The 23099-nt window shown below is 48.2% G+C and overlaps 1 protein-coding gene across 1 annotated transcript; it reads left to right on the plus strand.

Annotated features, from left to right (window-relative positions):
- The first annotated feature begins 13797 nt into the window (after positions 1-13797).
- LOC123136756 (protein G1-like7) lies at positions 13798-15061 on the plus strand. The gene has a single exon (XM_044556249.1). It carries the CDS (start codon positions 13959-13961, stop codon positions 14673-14675), a length of 717 nt encoding a protein of 238 aa, XP_044412184.1. The 5' UTR covers positions 13798-13958; the 3' UTR covers positions 14676-15061.
- Positions 15062-23099: the final 8038 nt, after the last annotated feature.

Raw genomic sequence — 23099 nt, forward strand, 5'->3', positions numbered from 1 at the left:
CTTATATTATAAGTACTTGCCATATAAGTTTTTTTGGCGAACTAACCTGTGATTGGATGGTTAGAAGGACAGTGGTATCCTAGCCCACCAGGGTTCAAGTCATGGTGCTCGCATTTATCCCGGATTTATTTCAGAAATTCCGGCGATGCTTGTTCAGTGGGAGAAGACGTTCCCATTGACTACGAGGCGCCTACTGTGATTTTGTAAAATCTTAAGATGATATGCCGGCTCGGTTTCTCAGAGGTGCTCATCGGGTTATGGTGTGCGTGTGTGCGTTCATAGGGATGAGTCTATGCGCGTACATATGAGCGATTGCGTTTGTACAGATGTTTAAAAGAATATAAGCTATTTTTTTATTTATCTGAACATATTTGTTTCATCAAAATTTACCCCCCTTCCACATGTGTTTGAAACTCGTAGCTAGCTTTCTTGCAGTCAGGATAGGGCCACGGGAAGTCCAGATACGATCATTAGCCAGATTCCACCTGTCCACACCATGGTGCGACACTATTCCCTCTGTCTTGTCAATGAGCTTGTGGACACGCTAATCCCCAAACTGAGCGAATGGCACGTAGGACCGCGCCAGTCGGAGCCAATTATTGCCCCTGTGTGCAAGAAGAAACCAAGCCGAATCCACGATAAGACCGAAGAAATTAGGTCATGTTGGCTGTATGCCATGATTACAGGCAGTCTCGTACGCAACTGTGACTCACGACGGGCACATGTGGGATGTGGCTCGCGACGTCCCTGTCCATGGATCATCGTCGAGCAAAGCCGAGACGCCCTCGGCGGATAGACTGACTGGGTCGAGGTCGCCAGGCCCATGCGCTGCCGGTGCCGGGTGGTGCGTGGCCCGCAGATCCCCCCGCCGGTGTCGATCGATCCGCCGTCCTCCTATCCAAAGCTCCCGGGTCATTTCGTGCCGGGTGCATGCACCGAACGACCACCCCCGGCCGGTGTCGATCGATCCGGCTGTCACGGCTCGCGTCAAAGCCGACCTAGCTGATCAGCTGCCCTGCTTGAGACGCTGGGGTTTACGCTCTGTCACCGTCTTCGTCACAGGGCAAACTGCGGCACGATCGAGATTTTGGAGGGACCATTAGCGTTGCAAGAGACCCTCCACGAACTTAGGCGCATGCATGAACCGGCGATTTTACTTAAATTAGACTTCGAAAAAGCTTACGACCGCGTCAACTGGGATTTCCTCAGACAAATCCTATTGAGCCGAGGCTTCTCGCCGGTGTGGGTGCACAGAATCATGCAGTTGGTTTCGGGGGGCCAAACTGCGGTCTCGGTGAACGGAGAGGTAGGGCACTTCTTCCGGAACAAGCGCGGCCTTCGCCAGGGTGATCCCATTTCACCGCTCTTGTTCAACTTCGTGGCAGATGCACTGGCGACCTTGCTCCGGAAAGCAACGGAAGCAGGCCACATCAAAGGGGTGTTGGGGCACCTCATCCCAGGGGGGATATCGCACCTGCAATACGCTGACGACACGCTACTGCTGTTCCAACCGGACCTGCACAGCGTGGCCACGATCAAAGCCCTGTTGATTAGCTTTGAGCTTATGTCGGGGCTCAAGATCAACTTCCACAAATGCGAAGTGATGCCCATGGGACTCGAGCCGTCCGACAGTAGGCGTATCGCAGACCAGCTCAATTGCAAACTCGGCAAACTCCCGTTTACTTACCTTGGGCTCCCGTTGGATGCCAAACGCATCACGATAGATGGCTGGGCGCCACTCTGGACCAAGGTGGGTGGGCGGGTTTGTCCGTGGAGGGGGAAGTTCCTCTCTTCTGCAGCCCGGCTAGTGCTCACAAACGCGAGCCTGTCCTCGCTGCCGCAGTTCGCAATGGGGCTGTTCCTCTTGGCTGAAGGGGTACACGCCAAGATGGACACTCCAAGGTCCCGTTTCTTTTGGGAAGGTGCGGGACCCAAACGCAAGTACCATATGGTCAGATGGGACTTGGTGTGCAGACCCAAGGACCTAGGGGGGCTAGGGATCACAAACACACGGATCCTCAACATTGCACTCATGTGCAAGTGGATCTGGAAGCTGTCGCAGGGGGCGACCGGTCTGTGGGTGGACATGCTGCGCAATAAATATTTCCCCAACGGGAACTTTTTCGAAGGCAGGACGTGGGGCTCTCCTTTCTGGAACGACCTCCAAGCGGTGCGCCCGGCCTTCGCCCTTGGCGCCAAGTTCGTCGTAGGGGACGGGCGCTCGGCCCGCTTCTGGCTTGACCTATGGCTGGGAGCGAACCCCCTTTGGGTCCAATTTCAGGACTTGTATGCCCTGGCGGTCAACCCGGAGATGACGGTAGCGACGGCCCTAGCCTCGAACCCACCCGCGATCCACTTTCGTCGAGAGCTAACGGGCCTTGAACAAGCACGCTTTGAGGAGCTGCTGGGCCTGACTCAATCGGCGACGCTGTCCACTTCCGCGGACACAGTCACTTGGGCTCTCACCACGTCCGGAAAGTTCACGGTCAAATCCCTCTACCGCAGGCTATGCCAAGTTCAGGGACCGGCATTCCCAATGCCGACCGGTTTGTGGAACGCCCATATTCCGCTTAAAGTCAAGGTGTTCTTCTGGCAACTTTTCCGCAATAGACTCCCCACTTCGGCCAATGTTGCAAAGCGCAACGGCCCGTCTTCCGGCTTATGTGCCATTTGTAATACCATGGAAGATGCGAACCATGTGTTTTTCCGCTGCCCCCTAGCGCGCTTTGCCTGGAGTGCAGTCCGAGCTGCCACCAATACCAATTGGGACCCGCGATCGGCCGCTGACCTAGCGGCCATAGTTGCGTCGACGATGGGTGGCAGTAAACGTGTCCTTTGGAGTTGTCTCGGTGCCCTAGCCTGGGCAATGTGGCTTACAAGGAACAAAATTGCCATCGAGGGAATCTTCCCATCGCACCCTGCTAATATTCTTTACAAATGCAACATTCTTATGCAGCAGTGGAGTCCGTTGGCGAAGCACAAGGATGCTGACAAGATGAAGCAAGCTCAAGATCGTCTTCGCCAAGTCTACGTTTTGGCCAGGGAGCCGCCAGCCGCTTCTACGACGTGAAGTGGTTTCTTTGTCTTGCGAGCGAGCCTGCGTGCTCTATGCTCTTTGGTCTTTGGCCTGTAATAGACTCGCTTTGCTTACTTTTGGCCTCTGGCCTGCCTGCGACCTTGCTGTGCTCTCGCGCCAGCGTAACCTGAGCCTCCGCGCTCGTGACCTTGCTGTGCTTCGTGCCAGCGGAACCCGAGCCTCCGCGCTCGTGACGTTTGTCCTAGTCCTCGTCTGTAAACGCTGCCTAAGTTTGTGGGCTTTATTAAGTTAAAGCCGGACGCTCCTAGCGTCTCCGTTCTAAAAAAAAGAGCTTTCTGGGGCTGCTCTGGAATCGGACAGTTCTAGTGGGAAAAATTGTACTGTGCTGATAAGAGCATCTTCAATAGACGTGCAACATGCGGCGCGCTAAAACAAGTTTTACAGCACCGAAATAGCATATTTTTGCGCGCAGCAGAACCCTGCCTCCAGGGATAGCTGCAAAATATTACGCGCGCGAGCCGTTTCAACGGGCGCTGCAAAAGAAAAAGGCGCGCGCGAGCAACCACAGCACATACGAACAATATTCTCGCATATAGATTCAACGATACACATAGCATAGTTCAACCCAACACAACAACTAGTCTTAAGGATACAAATAAAATAGATAAACTACGACGCAAATAAAACTAGAAACGAGTCGTCCTCCTCCTCGGTGGTGTTGTCCGACGTCGACAGAGACACGTCATCTCATTGAGGATCGTTGTCGTCAAAGAACGACGCACGTCCCAGTTCGCACTGCGATATCGCCAGTGTCTTTCGCCGACGCCTGTCCGCCCGGTCCTCGCGGCGCTTTGCCCTCCTCTCCGCCTAGAAGGCGTTCTCGTCGGTGACGTCCTGCGGGTAGCGCTAGCGTCACTCCGCCATTGCTAGCTCGTCCGCCTCGGCGATGAGGAGGCAACGCTGCTGTCTGCGGTGTTCACGACAGTCCTCGTCGGATACTAGTCGTGGCAGAAGCGCGAGGTCCTGCGCCTGTGGGCACGTCCGCGCATCGTCGAAGTTCATCTGCGAGCGTGGCCAAGAGGCGCCACGCCGCCGCGCCGTACACGCGGTCGGCCTCGTGTGTGGTCTCGAACGTCCCAAGATCGAGACGCACGTCGCCGGAGCGGATCTCCGTGTACAACGTGCCGGAATGGCAGACGCGGACGCTACGGAAGCTGGAGCTGCTCCAGGGACGCGGCGGCATGTCGGGAGAAGGGCGCGGCGGCGGCGGCGGGCCGCCGAATGCGAGGAAGAAGGGGGCGGCGGGCGCTCGAGTGTGTAGTTGGCCAACTCGGCACACGCGTTTTATAGAGCGCGCTAAAACTGCCGCGCGCCGGGCCACTTTTTCACGCGCGCGCCGGAATGTCTCGCCCCCGCTAGAGCGCGCGAAACCGCTCTGCGCGCGCTAAAACACCAGTTTTCCGCGCGCACGATATTTACCGCCGCTGTTGGAGATGGTCTAGGGGCATGCATAGTGGTTGATAAGATAGTCTTATCTTAAATTTTGCATCTAATTTGGAGTTGGCAACAAAATTACCTTCAAAATATGTTATCTTTTAGCCTTATCTAATATAAGTAGCTATTTTTAAAAGTATGGTGAGACATTGTGTTAAGAGATCATCTCTTAGTAGTAGACAAGCCTTCTATTATGAATTCTCTTTCCTCCACTTCAGCATTTATCCTATGTGACACATCTAAGATAGTACCATTGTACATGCCTTAAATCGGATGGTTCACAACGTCAGGTCCATTTCTAAAAGTAAAAGAAAAAAGAAGGCATCAGAAGGTCCATTTCGGCAATATTAATAAGTATACCGACTAAAGATTTTCGTTGATATATTATGTTTTCTAATAACTTACCACATATGCCATGGCTAAAGATATTCTTCTGTTATATAAACGAACAAGTATCTGGAAGATGTTTCACATCCTTGGCTTCACTAAACGTTGCATCACGTCATAGGTGGATTGCATAAGCCCTCAGTAGTACAACGTTGTAGTACTACGTGTGCGTTAATTAATGTGGATTGGAGAGAGTAGCATATTTTTTATTCTAAAAAAGGTGATACTAGCATCTTTTCCTTTCAGTAAATGGCTCTATTGCATTGAGAAAGTGACATCACTTCAATTATTTACGATAAAAAGGACCAACTGCACAAGTTCTCTCGGCACATAGGCCACTGGAACGTCCAGCAAAATTTCAGGTCAGTAGGCTGTCAAGATAAATCGGTTTGAGGTAAAGATTTTCGAAGAGGATGATTCTACGGCTCTTTCGGTCTAATAAGCGTTATTACAAAGTACAAAATGTAGAAGTCCCATATGTGAGCAATCTAATTAATGTAGAGAGAATAATCAACTTCGCCTGCACAATCGTAGTGAATCAGCAATAAAGGAGCGTCTGGGTTATTAACATGGTGGCTACCGCTACCTTGTGGAGCTTATGGAACATGCGAAATGAATTTGATTTTGAGGGGCGCATCTGGCGAGATCAAAAGTGCATGCTGGATAGAGTGAACGTGTATCTCCATCAATGAAAAATTCTTTGCGACGATGCTCAGGCTGCCCTTCTGCGGTGATGTCTGCTGCTTCTCGATTATCATGAGGAGAGCTGTGGAGGATCACATGGATCTAGCTTCACCTCTGGATGCTACAAAGAACCAGCGTCCGGCACTCAACACCAGCTGGTCCATCTGAAGGTTATTTGCCTATTTCTGTGTTTGGTTCCAAATTTAGTATTCATATGTTGTACTACCTCTGGTCATTTTTAGTTTGTATACAAGTTTTGTCTGAAGTCAAAGTATACCTACTTTGACCAAATTTATAGAAAAAAGTATCAACATTTACAATGTTAAATCTACTATTGTAGATTCATCATGAAATGTAGTTTCATATTATACATATTTGATATTATAGATGTTGGTGTTTTTTAATATAAATTTGGTCAAACTTTACAAAGTTTGACTTGACACAAATATAATATGCGGAGTACAAGTTTGACTTGACACAAATATAATGCTAATTATTAGAAGCTTCCGCCGGAAAAATGAAACACTAGCAAACCTTCCGCCAATGCAAGCATGCTAACACCTTACATGACTAGTATTGGAGAGATGCCACATCTACATAAAAATTGTTTAACGTAACAGGCAACATGGACAATAACGATTGGTGGTACGGGGAGGAATCCCCCCCCCCCCCCCCCCCGCGCGGGGGGTGGGGGGTTGTTAGGAAGTTCACATAAAAAACTTACGTAGTTACCCTAGGATTATCGTTAGTATTGAGGCTGCTGCTTGTATGTTGTTGTTTAGCCAGGTGAATGTCTGAATGCCTTACGTCCATTTCATGAGATTTCAGAGAGTTGGACAAGTTCACGGAAGTATGCGAGCCGGCGTTGGATGGCAAACAACGTTCGGACAGGTTGGTCCGGATGTTTGTGGCCGATATAAGGGTCGGCTTTGGAGATGCCCTAAGCTATAAACCTCCTCTCACATTTAGCTTTTTTTTGACCCGATGCATACCTCGGTGATAGGACCGGCCCTGGTGTGGCCCAAGAGGCGACGACCCAGGGCCCATGTGTAAGAGGGGCCCATGATCTGGTATATATATGAAGTATAGCCGAACAAAAAATAGATAGAAAAAAATTACAAGGGAACAAGATGGGCTAGGCCCAGTTCCCTTAGCCTAATTTCTTTTTTAACACAGTACAGACGCAAACGCTCGTATATATGTGCATATATTTATCCTTATGAACGCACACACGCACACCATACTTTTATGAGCATCTCCGGGAGACTGAGCCGGCATATCATCTTGACATTTTACGAGAGTCGCTGTAGGCGTCTTATAGTTGGCGAGAACATCTCTTTCCACTGAACTAGGTTAGACCAGGATGACCACGCTGGGAGCCTCTCCCTCCTCCGGACGTCACCTTCCGGTATGCATATCGTGCGGCGCACGGTTTGGTCTGCAGTTGGGACGCATCTAGTCCAGCTGCTCATAAACCCTCACGGTCAAACCGATCATTTCAAACCCTTCCAGAACCACCAGGGCAGCGCGCGCCGAACCCCACGCTCCTCCCATGTGCGCGCACCTGAGACCGACGCGCATTTGATCTCCGGTCCCTGGTCCTCGTACACATTCAGCTGACCGGCGGGGAAATCCGGCCGTCGCCGTCGCTGTTTTTCCAAGCGATATCTCCGGCCAGTGTACGTTGGGGCTGCCATGTTCGCGTATATAGGCGCTAAAATAATAGCCAATCAATCAAGCTAGCCGCTAGTGCTCCGCGAGAGCAAGCAAAAGCCGGGCACTACCTCGATCCGGTCCGATCTCGGGCAATCGACCGATCTCTGACGACGTAACCCGATCCAAAGTTCATTCCAGACTGCGATGTCTCGCTCCCTGGCTGCTTTCCCGTCTCTGTCGATCGGGACGTGTACGTGAGCAGCTGGCTTAACTCGGGGGATCGGATAGCATATTAGCTTAGCCAGCACTGTTAATCACACCAGGTCGCCTCGTTCACGTATGAAATGAAGATTTTAGGCAACGATTGGTTGAAGGCCCGTCACGGTCAGCATCATGCGCGGGGATAGCATCTCAAATCGCTGGGTCGTGCTAGAATTTAATGTTAAAATCTGTTAAGTATATTTGTTTTCTCAATTAGCATAGACACATTCATGGTCGACCGTGATCAATCTAGCTTAAATGGTAGGAGTAACGTGTACACAGTGCCCTGGACCACTGTACGTATGATCACGACACACTTGTTTCATGGAAGAAGCGACGCGCGCGCGATGGCGAAAGAGACGATCGAGCTGCATATGCATGGACGCATGCATGGTCCCTCCCTCCGAATTGAGTGAAACACATGTGGAAATGTTTGGCTAGCTAGGCGGCTCTCAGATGGGCTAGATGGGTGATGAGTGTAGGGGAGACCGGAGGGAGAACGTCTGGAACTGAACATGAAGATGTGGACGCATTGCCACAATTTTCAAAGTTATTGACTCCTTTCTGCTGTGGAAAGGACGTCAGCTGGTGAGTTTCCACTAATATTCCAATTTTGCAACTTTGGAGTGATATCGAAAAGGAAAAGGCATTAATGTTGCAAATGATTGATTCCTAAAAAAAATTGACTTCAAAGAACTATTTACTGCAAGGTGATCACTATAGAAGTATCTTTTACAAGAGTACCAATAATCTCTACGGGTGGATCTTCCATCCACCAAAAATGCTACACTTACACAAACTTTAAACATATTGGTTTTCATAGACTCCTCTTTCACCAATCTTTGCCCCCCTGATTTTCACTGGTGCCCCCCCCTCCCACCTAATTTCCAGCCATAATTTGCCACTTTAGCCCGTAACAGCAAATCCGTAACTTATGTCGGTAAGTCTACTATCTCTATCCATCCACCCCGCACACGCCTTGCTTCTAGCTAGTTTGGCTAAAGCATGGACAACGCAATTAGTCTCTCTAGGAGCATATGCTCAAAAATAATATGCGGGAAATCACACACAAGATGATATATATCATCAAAAACTGACGCCAACAAACCGAAAGAGCAACCTCCATTCTTCATTGTCTATCACCTCCATGTTGTCATAATTCACCTCTATGTGATTACACCCAACTGTAGTTGCCAAATTGAGACCAAACCGTAAAGGCAGTGTCTCGGCCATAAGCACATGTCATTGATTCCTATTTTATCATGTGATACTAGTACCAAACCATGGTTCCATGTAGTGCGGAGCTTCATGGGGCCAAAGGGGGCAATTGCCCCCCGTACTCTAGCCTCTAGGAAAACTCTTAAGTGTTTCCCTGATTATTAGGCTTGAAAATCAAAGATTTCTCAAATTTCATGCATAACTTATCTTCTTGGCCCCTCAACAATCTTCATCAAGCTCCTCCACTGGTTCCATGGTTGCCATGGGCCGCTCCGGCGCATCTCATACCATACATTAATAATGTTTTTATCTATTGTTCCATCACACGAGGTTCATATGTCATAGGGTTCATCTACGTTAGTGAAGACACACTTGCGAGATAGATCCACTTGTGAACAACCTCATATTTTATTTTTATTTTCTTAAGCCGATTCATTTGGCATCAATGATGGGCTTCACTTAGATATTTAGTAATCAATAATATATGGTTGTTTCATAAGCGGACGTGGATGTCATGGATTGATCCTCGTTTTCTAACGCATTAATAGTTATTTTATACTCTCACGAATCATAATGAGCCATGTCATTAAATTATTTTTAGCCATTGGATTTACTAACTTGGTCCGCTAACAACCATACAACTATGATATTATTTTGCTATATGGTTTACTTATAGTACATTGGGTATTCATTCAATTAGTCTATCGTCGGCTTGTTCATGTGAATGAACAATAGTGAAATCAGTGTGCATTAGATGGAGTAGATCACTAGTACTAAATGTTAAGCATGCCTAGTGAGTAGTGACAAAAAATGATGCATTATTATCCACGCTAGGGTAAAAGGTTTATAAAATTAGCTACAGTTTATGTTTACAATTGTGTGTCAAAGCACTAAATCTGAACATGGGCAGCCCTGCCCACAGTCTGAATGTGAAGCCCAACCATCAGGTCGGTTTTGGGCTTAATTTTTGGCCGGAAGGCCCAACCCAAAAAACCAGGGAATACTAAAAAATGGCATTTCAGTGAAAATATGTATAATAATGTATTGATATGCTCTGGTTAATTTATTGTTTTGAACTAGGAAAAATAACATTGTTTTCTACTGTGTTGGGTAAGACTTGGGTTATTTGGTTGGGTTTTTCGAAGCCCGGCCCAAAAGAAGTACGACACGAGGAATGCCCATGTTTACTCTATACAAATGTTTTGTAGTTTACTATACATAATATATTAGGTGTTGTAAGTGTTTGGGGCATTTTTAAAGGAGTATTAGATAGTTGATGTAGTCTTTTAGATATATGGGTGTACCACCTAATCTATATATTTTACATTGATCAAATCCCATATTTATGATTATCTTCAGATATATGGGTGTACCCACCTAATCTATATATTTTACATTGATCAAACCTCCTAGTCTATAGGCTTCTAGCCAATGACTAACTTTATTTTGATTACGGCTAATCTTAGCAATTAGGATCTCCCTGTCAAGAACATTTGGGAGAAGCCCGCTGTTGGTCGTACACTCATTCGGAGATGGAACTTTAAAATGAGGGCCATGAGGCGATACCTCTCTGCATGGGCTAAACACACCAATGGGATGTATAAAAAAGAAAAACATCGCCTCTCTGCCATTATTGATGACCTCTATAAAATTGCAGAGACGCGCATCTTATCTCAACAAGAGATTGATTTGAAAAATCAATCCAATGATAAGGTTGCACGTCTTTTTCGAGAAGAGAAAATCAAATATTACCAAAGATCCAAAGCTGATTCATCTTGATGGGAGATAGTAATACAAGATACTTCCAATTGGTCGCCAATTGGTCTCCAACAAGATGAAGGGCGGATCGAAGGTCATGAGAATCTCAAAAGGTATATCACCAGCTACTACAAATCTCTGTTCAGGCCGCTAGATGAAGGGAATTTCACCCTTAACGAGAACCGAACAGAGGATATTCCTCAAGTCACGGCAAAAGAGAATGACTTCCTCACGGCACCTTTCTCAGAAGAGGAGGTGAGAGCAGCGGTGTTCCAAATGGAACATAACAAAGCTCCAAGACCAGACGGCTTCCCCGCAGAATTTTATCAGAATTTCTGGGATATCATCAAGTCTGACCTTTTGGAGTTGTTCAATTGTCTTCATGCCGACCGACTTGACCTATTCAGGCTGAATTTTGGCGAGATTGTTTTGTTGCCGAAGATTAAGGAGGCTGAACGGATCCAACAATATAGACCCATATGCCTACTTAATGTCAGCTTCAAGATTTTCACCAAAGTAGCTACGAATAGGTTAAACTCGATAGCTGACCATGTTGTCCGGCCATCTCAAACGACGTTCATGCAAGGAAGGAATATACTCGATGGCGTAGTAATCCTGCATGAGACCGTTCACGAGATGCACCAAAAAAACATGAGTGAAGTAGTATTCAAAATTGACTTTAAAAAAGCCTATGATAAGGTTAAATGGTCTTTCCTCCAACAGGCCTTAACGATGAAAAGTTTCTCCGATAAATGGCGTTAATGGATCCACAATTTTGTAACTGGAGGTAGCGTGGCCATCAAAGGTAATGTTGATGTAGGCCATTACTTTCAGACAAAAAAAGGACTACGACAGGGTGACTCCATGCCCCCAATGTTATTTAACATTGTTGCTGACATATTGGCCATTCTGATTGAGCGCGCCAAGCAGGACGGATAGATTGCAGGAGTAGTGCCACACCTTGTGGCTGGTGGCCTCTCTCTTCTGCAATATGCCGATGACACGGTTCTTTTTATGGAACATGACCTGGACAAGGCTCCTGAAACTCTTGCTTTCAGCGTTTGAGCAAATGTCGGATCTTAAAATTAACTTCCATAAAAGCGAATTTTTCTGCTTGGAGAAGCCGTTGAGGCGGCGGCCGATTATGCTGACCTGTTTGGTTGTGCACATGGCCATTTCCCGATTAAATATTTCGAAATATCGATTCATTATCGACGTCTCACCATTGCGGAGTGGAAGCATGTAGAGGAACGGTTAGAGAAATGGTTGAGCAGCTGGAAAGGCAAGCCGCTCTCCGTTGGAGGACGACTGTTTTTTATTAACTCTGTCCTCACAAATATGGTTCTCTATATGCTTTCATTCTTTCAACTCCCAAAAGGGGTCCTGCAAAGACTGGACTATTTCAGATCCAAATTGTTTTCGCAAGGAGACGGGGAAAAGAAAAAATACAGACTAGCCAAGTGGAGTGTGGTTTGTAGGCCGAAAGACCAAGGTGGCCTTGAAATTCACGACCTGCGGGTTAAGAATGAGGCTCTCCTTAGTAAATGGTTGTTCAAACTTCTTACTGAGAATGGTGTTTGACAAACCATACCGCGCAACAAGTATCTAGGCCACAAGGCGGTGTCTCAGGCATATTGGAAACCTGGCGACTCGCATTTTTGGGCTGACCTAATGGCGGCAAAGAAACATCTCTTTCGCTTTGGGTCTTTCGCGATAAAGGACGGATCGGAGATTCGTTTTTGGGAAGACATCTGGCTAGGCGGTGCCAGTCTCCGAGAACAATATCCAGCCTTGTACAACATTGCTCGCGATAAGAATACTATTGCGCAGGTGCTCAGTTCATCCCCTCCCCCCCCCCCCGAATATTTCGTTCAGGCGGGATTTGACTGGCCCCCGACTTATGTCATGGCATAATCTTTTGTCCCGTCTGGATGCGATTAGCCTGACAGAAGGCCGGGATGTGTTTCGCTGGAACCTTACTACATCAGGGTCTTTCACTGTAGACTCTATGTATTGTGCTCACGCATTCTGAGGTACCGGTGAGTAATAATAAGAAATTTTGGAGGTCGAAGATACCACTAAAAGTTAAAGTCTTCATGTGGTATCTTCGTAGGGGAGTTGTGCTAACCAAAGACAACCTCGCACGGCGCAATTGGCAAGGGAGTAAGAAGTGTTGTTTTTCTCATGATGAGACAATCAGACACCTCTTTTTCCAATGCAACTTTGCACGTTCTTTGTGGTCAGTCATCCAAATAGCGTCAAATTTATATCCGCCCACAAGTGTTGCCAAAAAATTTGGTCATTGGTTGGACGGTATTTCAAATAGGTTCAAAACGCTATTGAGGGTGGGAGCGTATGCTTAACTATGGTCGCTTTGGCTATGTAGAAATGATTTTATTTTTAATGACAAAAATGCTTCTCCTTTCCAGGCTATTTTTCGTTGTACGCACTCCCTTCGTACGTGGTCTATGCTACAACGAGCGGAGGTCCAACCGCTGTTCAAGGAGGTGTGTACGCGGTTGGAGCAGGTTGCTACAGAGGTTTTTACCCAACATGGGTGGCAGCATAAATCCATCTCACCTTTCGACATAGGCACAATGTCGGTCTTTAGGACTCTACTATTGCCGATTTGTCGGTTTTTGTTTTCTTCTGGTTCGGCTGTGTGCATCTTAGTTATGCAGAGGCTGGGTGTTGCTCATAATGCTTTGTATCCACTTGATGCTTCATTTTGAGTTAATAAAATCACCCTTTATCAAAAAAGGATCTCCCTGTCACACTTCAGCAGCTCCAAAAATGCTTTATCTTTCATTAACTATACATATGTTGTTGCAAACATATAAAAATGCTTCATCTTTCTTATTGAAAAAGAGTCTGATAACTGTTTCAGGTCTGACAAGTGGAATTTGGAATAGCAAACCATGTTACCATGTACTGATCAGTACTAATATATCCTCGTCCGGCCCAGCCGACACCTGCATCTGTTCGACACCGCACAACCTCAACGCTGCCACATCCGATGCACACGAACGATGCCGCATCTCGATCGGCCGCTGGCCGGCCGGCCGGCCATGCAACAGCCGGCGCCTCAGCCTCTACTCCGATCCCTAGGCGCACATGCACTACTACAACTGTTCATCCATACGCGCGCACCGCACGTACGCTCTGGCGTACGTAGCGCGCAGGGAATTGTTCCGGCGACGGCCGGGGGCCACCAACCACGTGAATGCTCCCCGGCCCCCACACCGCGCTCCCCTCCCCTCCCCTCCCCAGCTATCACCTTCAAGCATCACGCCTCCGTCCGTCCCCTTCACTTCACTAGCACCCAGCTTCGCCTCCCCGCCAACGTCGCTCTCGGCCCATCCGCCCGCCCGCTCCCCGCGCGCGTCTCCACTACCCCCTCCCTGCCAGATCGCCCGCTCCAGCCGCGCGCGGCGGCCGGCCGGCGGGCTAACCTCCAAGCCGCATGGACTCCCCGGGCACCGCCGGCCCTCCGTCCTCCTCCGCGGGCGACGCGCAGCAGCCGGTGGCGCTGGCGGTGGCGCCCCCGCAGCCGCAGCCGCATCCCCCGCCGCCGCAGCAGCAGCTGAGCAGGTACGAGTCGCAGAAGCGGCGGGACTGGAACACGTTCCTGCAGTACCTGCGCAACCACCGCCCCCCGCTGACGCTGGCGCGCTGCAGCGGCGCTCACGTCATCGAGTTCCTCAAGTACCTCGACCAGTTCGGCAAGACCAAGGTGCACGCGTCCGGCTGCGCGCACTACGGCCAGCCCAGCCCGCCCGCGCCCTGCCCCTGCCCACTCCGCCAGGCCTGGGGCTCCCTCGACGCTCTCATCGGCCGCCTCCGCGCCGCCTACGAGGAGAGCGGCCACGCGCCCGAGTCCAACCCCTTCGCCGCGCGTGCCGTGCGGATCTACCTCCGCGAGGTCCGCGACGGCCAGGCCAAGGCCAGGGGCATACCCTACGAGAAGAAGAAGCGCAAGCGCACGCCGGCGCTCCCTGCCGGCGGTGCCGGGGAGGGAACGAACTCGTCGTCGGCCGCCGCGGCTGTCCCTGGACGCGGTGAAGGTGGAGAGCAAAGTGGCAGCGGCACCGCGGCGGCTTCGCCACTGCCGTCACCCACCGGCGCCCAGGCGGAAGGGAGTAGCGTCACCGCTGCACCAACAAGCACCTCCCGAGTATAGTAGAATCAATCACCTCGCCGACAAGAGACCTCCCTCCTTGTCGTATTTGCTTCCCTACGTACGTGTCGGTAATGTATACATCGTTCGCGCTTAATTTGCAAGGTTTGAGCTATATTTCTCTTGCCATTTGATTTCACTATCGTTCTCCCTTTTCTTGTTTAATTGTTTCTCGATCGAGTCCTTATGATTTAGCTGCCGCCTAGGTCAGTGAGTAGCTGAGTAAGTATGTGCCAGTCGGCAAATGGTAATTGAGATTTGAATATTGGAGTTTCGGGAGCTGAACAATTGATCAGTGCTTAGCTGATGTCTTGCTCATGTCCCAATGTCACATACATACCCTTTGTGGTGACATAATTAACCGCAAGATTTGAGGTTAATTGGGTATTTAAGATGTTCCATTGCAAGGAACCTCTCCATTTTCTTTTGATTACCATGCATTGCTTTCTCTCTATGCATAGTTCTTGGCAAACATTTGGACACTGCTACAGTGAGACGCTGTACTGTGTACTAGCACATGCATTTTCACTTCAAGTTTGTGTTCCACTAATACTGTGCAAATGGAGACATACGCAGGTGCAAATTAAAAGCTTGCATGAATGGTGCATGTACTCCTCTGGTGCACACATACAGTAGCCCAGCGGACGACCTCCTCAACCACATTACCATTAATCGAATCCCTTTCCAGAGAGAGTACTAGTAATCAGCATGCATGCATTTCTTAATTACATTAGCTGTAATTTAGGTTTTTTACTTGATAAACTAGTCAAATTTGAACCTGTAAAATCTGATCTATAATTGGGACCGTATGCCCTGGATTTTGATCCGAGGGTACTGCTTGAAAGGAGTACTGAACTGAACTCAAGGCAGACCGATCTTCTCTGGTCCCCGGCCGGATGGGACACTGTAGACTCACTGCATGCGGCCGGGGAGTAATCTTGGCCCATGGCGGCGGCGGCCTCACGTGCGGGCGCGCTACCAGCCCACTGTTGCTCTCTCTCCAAAGATCTCGTCCCCCACTCCATCTTCTAGCTCCGACGTGCGCGGCTGGCCGGCCATGCACCCGTCTGCATGCATGCATGGACGGTGCAACTTCCGTGAGCTTTGTTTCCCTCGCCTTCTATTGTTTTTCTCTATCATGTTACTTTATATTCGGAGTAGAACGACATCAGATTTTCCAGACTGAGATGATGAACACAATTCACAGATCCATCCAAATTTCCAAGAGAAAATATACGGCGTGGTCTTGGCTTCTGCGTCTCCTTCTCTTGTCACACACTGCCTGACGTCGTTTCTCCTGCCTGCCTTTGAGTTTGAGCTCCCTTCCCATTCATTTTTGGCCGCAGCCGCCATGGTCGACCCCCTTTTCTGAGGATAGGGAGAGAGAGACAGAGAATAAGAAAAGGAGATAGGCAAAGATGAAGAACAGTAGCTAGCCTTTTCCTCTCCTCCCCTCACTTTCTCGCGAAGGGACGCACGGCGTGTGTCGTGTGCAGTGCCCTGGATCGATCGCTAGGCGCGAGAAAAGGGATGATGCTAGTGAATCCGCTAGCTAGAGCTCGCCTCGATCTCCATCGGTCGTCTTTTGCATGGCCCCTCCTCGCATCATTTCATCATCTCATGGATCAGGCAGGCTGGCCCGGCCTCACGCTGACCGGCCGGCGTCCATCCGTCTGTGATCCGCCAAATCGATCGGCACTGTGGCTAAGCACTGTGCGTGCACTTTGCCCATTTTTACACGGAAGCGTGACCCCACCGTGCAAGCACTCCCTGAGCATAAACCACCGACTTCCCGCGTGCTCGCTATTAATTCTCAGACGTCGAGTCTTGACATAAGTCAATCAGTGGGGTAGACCAGGTTTTGGTCGCTAAAGGTGAACGGTCCCTTTTTTTTACCGAGAGGGGTGGAGATTTGCGGTTGTATAGCACGGCTATCGCACAAAAGAAATCAAATGAATTGATTTCTGACCTGTCTTTTTTGAGATTAAGATCATGAACCATTCACATAATGCAACTTCTTCCTTCTGCCCATGAGAAGAAATAAACTTCGTCTATTGGAGTGCCTGGTGAATGCATCTAGTGGATGTTTTCTTCCATAGTCATGCATTTTTCCTATGTTTTTTCAGCTAGGGCCGCTTTTTAATTTTGATCACTGGTAAAAACATATTCTATTTGAGTATACTCCCTCTCTCTCAGTTTTTAGGGCGTGCGCGTACCCCTAGGTTGTCAATTTGACCAACCTAATACAAGTCATATATTACAAAAAAATATACAAATATAAACTTCAGATGTTCTATTTTCAAAAGGTATAATTTTTGTGTTATATAGTTTATATTAGAATGCTAAAATTGACAACCTTGGTATACGCGTAGGACTTATAAACTGAAACGGAGGGAGTACATGTACCACTCTCAGAATTCACCACCCATAGCTACTTTTTACACTTCTATTTGGGCAGTCCTAGTGCACTACTATATCAATGATATTTAATACAACATCCACTTATAATGTAAGACGTTTTTGCAGTTGAAAATGAACTGCAAAAATGTCTTACATTTGTTAACGGAGTTAGTAGATGTTTAGATATAGTGGTGCCATTGCACTACATCTCAGTGTTGTATCTAAAACACCTCTCGTAATGTATTTTGTGAGAGAAACTTTATGGGGTGTCCTGGTTTTGGTGCTAAGGTAGTCCATAACTAGATTAAGATATAGTTGCTCTCTCTTCCCCATTAAATAAGTTGCCACATCAAATTTTTACCTATCATGCAAAGATACAAGCATTGAGGGTCCCCTTCGAGATTGGATTTATATTATATCAGGGTTCATGTGAAATTGTTTGCTTGGTAAACCCATTTACCAAGGAGTACTATAGGACGCGACAGTTAGTCAAATATGAGGATATGAATTTTGAGTTTAACAGATAATAATATATATACAACAGATAATAACCATACGAGGAAATGAATTTTGAGTTCACATGATGCAATTTAGGTCATGCAGGACTCTTGGGCTCACCACACTTAGCTACTACTTGGAAACTTCTATTCCAACTCAATCATCTTGATATTTCATCTGGTAAAACCATTTACCGAGGAGGGCTGAAAATCAAATACTCATATTTGCTTCTCTATGATCGCCTGGTCCCCACTAGGAGCTAGATGGAACTTGGAGATTTAAAATTTCTTCATGAGGCATTCCCATGAAAACGCTATGTTGACTACTCTCTCGACATAATGCAACGATTCAAGCTGCGGGATCGTAAAATATTATGCTATTATCTCATTGGATTGCCTCTACGCCATTCATATGAAATAGGAATAGGGAAGAATGTCGATATTGGCCCTCATCAGAAATTACGGTCACAGAAAAATCCCTATCTCTAACAAGATTTTAGGAGTAGTTTTTTTGTTCTTTTGGAAAATTGTGCGGTAAGCCTATTTTGGACCCGTGAGTGTGGTTGCCATTTGCCCCATTTTTTCGAAATCCATCTACCCCATTTTTGTGGAAATCATATATCGACCAACTTTGAATACCTGTTCGCCTGCCATCTATGGTCCTCCGTATGTGACAAGTAATTTACATTGTTCCTTGTTCCTTTTGTCATTTTTGTACATGTCACATCAATATTTTAAATAGTGCGCTACAAAATATAGCGAGGCCCTTCTCTAAATGCTACACAAGTTATAGCGCGCTAATAGCATGCTATATTTCAAAATAGCGTTTGCAAAAAATTCAAATATATCTAGAAATAAAGTATTTAAGCAACTAAATTTTTCATAGAAGCAAGCAATATATGCATCTAATAAAAGGAGTGAGAAAACTAGTGGGAGAATCTGATAAAAGGAGTGAGAAAGCTAGTGATCGTGGGTTGGTTTTGGCCTGCTGGGCTGTGCTTATTTCAGTTTTGCATGGTTGGGCAGGCGCGTGCCCCTACGAGTTTTCCTCCTCTGTAACCTATGCTTCCTTTGCTACGGGCAGCTGTGGATCGCCAAAATAGTCATTTTCATTGGCCTGACTCCTGAAGAAAATATGTTGTGAGAACGCCTTCTCTCCCTCCCGCTTCTGATCCCTACGTTTCGTTGCCGAAGTTTTGATGAACAGTCTACAAAAGCAAAAAATATGCTTTATTAACTTGGTGATGATGTGAGCAATGCAAGACAAGTTTATGCCTATATTCGCCCTCCAGTACACACCATGCTTAGCCAGGTCATGAGCTACTCCTATATAATTATGTTTTATTATTGCACCCTCTGTCCTAATTAACATGCATGATGCACCCTTTGCTTAATTTTCTTTTAGTTTAGGCCCGTTGAGTTCATCTTATAGTAGCAAGCTAGGCACATAATTAAGGAAATGCCTCAGGCTAGCTAGCTAGCTAGCTTGGCTATAATAGCTAACCTGTGCTGTTGCTTGTGCTTTATTCGATCAGGAGCCGTGGTTGCAACGTCGGATCGGCCGGGCATCCTTTTGTAGTCGGAGTAGTATTTTTCTAGTTTTATTACTACTAGAGGACGTACTGGGTGTACGGACGGGCCATATTGTTTTGGGAGCGGCAGAGGCATCATCGGATTCTCGATCTGTGATGATTGGGGCCGCGACGTTATTAAATTTTGCGCCCGTACGTACAGTACATTCGTTGCGCAGCGGCCACCCCGATCGAGCCCTCGTCGCTTTGTTCTTTCCTGTCCTAGGTACGTCGGTCGTGTTGACTGGCGACCGAGAACGCAGATGGCAACAAGACTATAGTTAGTTAACCTCAAAGCCAGCGATTCAAACCGTTTACGAGTCTGGATGATGCGATGACGGGATTGCGCACGTACAATATTTTCCGTTAGTTGGGAGTTTTGGATGAGCTAACTATATATAATGCATGTGACCCAGTAGTCGTAATTTAAAACCAAAAATTACTGCCCATTTTAAGTCCATGTTTAGACGAGAGAGCAACGGCTACCCGTGAATAGAGAGATGTATAATTAGGTTTATTTGCCCAATTTTCTCGATCAACTTCGGTTTTTCTGAATGAGTTAGCCGGTGCATGTGATTCGAGTATGCACTAAAATATGTTTGTCGACTTGTTATGTTTGTTCTATTACACTGATCCTTTGGATAATTACAAAGGTAAAAAGATTATACGCCTGAGTTATGGATCATGCAATGGACGCATCCAATCACGAGCCAGCTCGCCGAGTGTGGTGATTGAACTGATGCTTGTGTGCATCCACATACGCATGTGTAAATAAATAGCTTGTGGCCACTGCCCAGTAGTATCTCACTGTTGGTGGAGCAAATAGGGAACTGCACGAGAGCTCGCCAATGTTTCCACATTCTACTGTTTTCTCCTTTTCAGAAGTCCCAGTTCCGCGCAGGGTGCACAGTACATAAGGTACTGTTTTTGTACTGCCGTACGTACGCGTGTATAAGTGGCAGAACATGCATGCCGACGCTCCTGCAGGTAGAAGACACAGGCACGCTGCTTTTCGTACTTTTTCTCTATATAAAGTCCAAACCATCTGCTGACCCACACCATTCATGATGATCCTTCTTCATTTCTTAGATCAAGATGTAGCTAGAAATTCTGGGTAAGAACTACGCTTCACCGAAGTCGGTCTTACCGAGGAATATGAGTGTGGAACCTATTAAACCCGTGTCAAACATCTGTCGGGCATAAAATATGGACTCATTCAGCCGTCTAAAACTAGGCTCAAACGACTAGGCTATCCGGCGTCCCTCATATCGAGCTTAAAATGTAGGATGAATATGGAGCGACTCGAACATGTGAGGACGTGTCTGCCGTATGAGCCCGGCCCGTCACTGACCCCACGGCAGTCCCACTAAAAATCTCAATCCGTCCTCTCTTTGAACCCTAGCTCACTCACTGTCCTCTCTCACTCCGTCCTCTCTTGTTCCCTCTCCGATTCCAATCGAATCTGGCAACATGTCGAGCTCCGGCAGCCACTCTGGCTCCGGCCTCGACATCGAGGAGGAGCTGGCCCTCCGCATTGCGTTGGAGCGGTTGAAAGTGGACACCCGGGACAACTCCAGATCTGCATCGTCGCTGCTCCTGCACCGATGTAGTGCGGATGCCGGAGCTGGCCCCTCCCGACCTGCACACAGCTCCAAGAGGGTACCGCATTCTGCACCTCCCCCGCGCTGTCCCCTTCCCCTGTCGACCGCTGCTTCGTGCGGGCAGCGGTGGGTGCTAGTGCCCACTTCATCTGGCCGCGCGTGCACTCCGAAATTGAAGGCGCACGCCGCCTGCTGCCAGAGGCAACTAGCAAGCAAGAGGGACGCAGCTGAGCAATCTGTGTGCCGCTGTCGCGGGTTGCCGGCGGATACCAACGAGGATGAGTGGCTCCTCGCTTGGGTCTATCGCCGGTCACTGACGACGGCGGAGACGGACGCTCGACACCTACGACGATAAAAGGAGAAGGTGCTCCGGGTTGCCATTTAGCAGTCGGAGCGCGAGGTGGTGGAGGCAGCAATGGAGGCGGCTCAGGTGGCCAAGTTGAAGCGGCAGCAGGACAGGGCCGTCCACCAGATGAAGGGACTGATCTTCATCTCCGACTCCTCATCTGACGACGGCGATGACCACAACTCCATATCCTCCTCCGATGACCAAGATCCACACAAGTCATGGACGCCTACGGCTCTGTCGGTGTCCGTAAGGGCAAAAGCCCAGCGACGAAGTGGTGATCCCGCTCTGCATCCGTTTATGCTATCGTTTTTAGTTATTTAAGTTAAGAACTTGTCAAGCAATGAAGTGTGATGATCTTTTGGATGATGTAGTGGTGTTTATTTGCATTTCGTTGTCTGTTTCATGTCGATTTCTTTGAATGTTATTTGATCACGTAGAGTAATTCACCATGTTGCATGTGTAGTATGGATATAGGGTGCCGGATATGAGCCACATGGATATGTGATGGATTATCTGAGGCGTGACAGGTCAGTATCCGTGGACGGGCCTGGGCCCGTCCACCGGCGTTTGAGGGTCCGGATTTGCCAAGTCCGGTTGTAGATGCTCTAACTTCCCCAGTTTTTTTGTAAATATGAATGTTTCTTTTATTTTAAAAATATTTTGTAACTTGATGGTCTAGAAAAATCATGATTCATATGATTATCAAAATTATTATACTCGTTAATAAATTTACCACATTTATGTTTATTCTGACCCCCATCCCCCTATTTTCATCTCTGTTTATACTAGGTTGCCACATGTATGAAACATCCATCACATCACTACCAAAGCCCCTTGTAGTGTACTCCCTGATGAGGGTACAGACCCGGGGTAGGGTCATAGACCTGACCTATACACCCTACCCAAGGTCATTAGCCTAGAAGATAAGAAGTCCAAGAGGCAACAAAGAACCCCCAGTCAAAGGTGTCGAGTGCAATCCACTCGACCAATCATAACACTCGGATACCCCTCCTACCTATTGTCACTCGACCATATAACGAATCACTCGACCTACTGGAGACCAGGAGTCACTCAGCACTGCAACGGTCAGACGTTCACTCCGTGGTCTTTAAGGTCATTAATAGCACTTATGGCTGGCGTTATCAGTAACGCCCCTACTTTATGTACATTAAGCCCCTTGTAATGGAGGATGGCTGGGGTCCTGGCGCACTCTATATAAGCCACCCCCCTCCTCTGGTACAAGGGTTCGCACGCCCTGTAACACCACACACATATAATCCAGTCGACCGCCTCCGGGCACCGAGACATAGGGCTTTTACTTCCACCGTGAAGGGCCTGAACTCGTAAATCTTGTGTGTACGACTTCACCATAGCTGAGATCTTTCCTCTCCATACCTACCCCCCTTTCTACTGTCAGTCTTAGAACCACGACAGTTGGCGCCGACCGTGGGGCAGGTGTCTTAGCGACTTGTTGGTGAAGTTGCAATTTTTTCGATCCCCATCATCATGGTTTCCGGCGGTGGATTGGCTGAGGGCCGCGAGATCCATCTCGGCGCGCTCGTTTTCATTGTCAACGACTCCGCCTGGCTTCAAGAAGCTCCCCTTGACGTCGAGGTGCTCCCCGTCCGAGGGGTGACGCACTTTCGCGCGTGCGTACGCAGTGTCCTTCTCCGGCAGCCGTCGACCCAGTATCGGTCGGCTCCGATGATGTCTTCTCTCCCCGCTGTTCGCTGCCGCAAGCGATCCGGTCGGTCGCGGCTTCAGCGATGGGTGAAACACGCGGTGGCTCGACATTCGGCCACTCATCAAGTCGCGGAAACCGAGCCTGACGAAACTCTCCACGGCCTATTCGACATGTCGACTGGCTCCATCGAGACCGCATCCGAGTGCGATAGCAGCGACCCTGCGGCTGAAGTCTTGATGGTAGAAGGACCACGTAGTCCGCTTGGTTTCCGCCGTGAAGACGGCGGGGATGGTGGCGGCGACCCGTCGCACGTCCACAAGGAGTA

The sequence above is a fragment of the Triticum aestivum genome, chromosome 1B (genome assembly GCF_018294505.1).
Source record: "Triticum aestivum cultivar Chinese Spring chromosome 1B, IWGSC CS RefSeq v2.1, whole genome shotgun sequence".
Lineage (NCBI taxonomy): Eukaryota > Viridiplantae > Streptophyta > Magnoliopsida > Poales > Poaceae > Triticum > Triticum aestivum.

Coding starts and splice junctions, on each gene's coding strand:
- LOC123136756 (XM_044556249.1), top strand. CDS start 13,959: ATGGACTCCCCGGGCACCGCCGGCCCTCCGTCCTCCTCCGCGGGCGAC.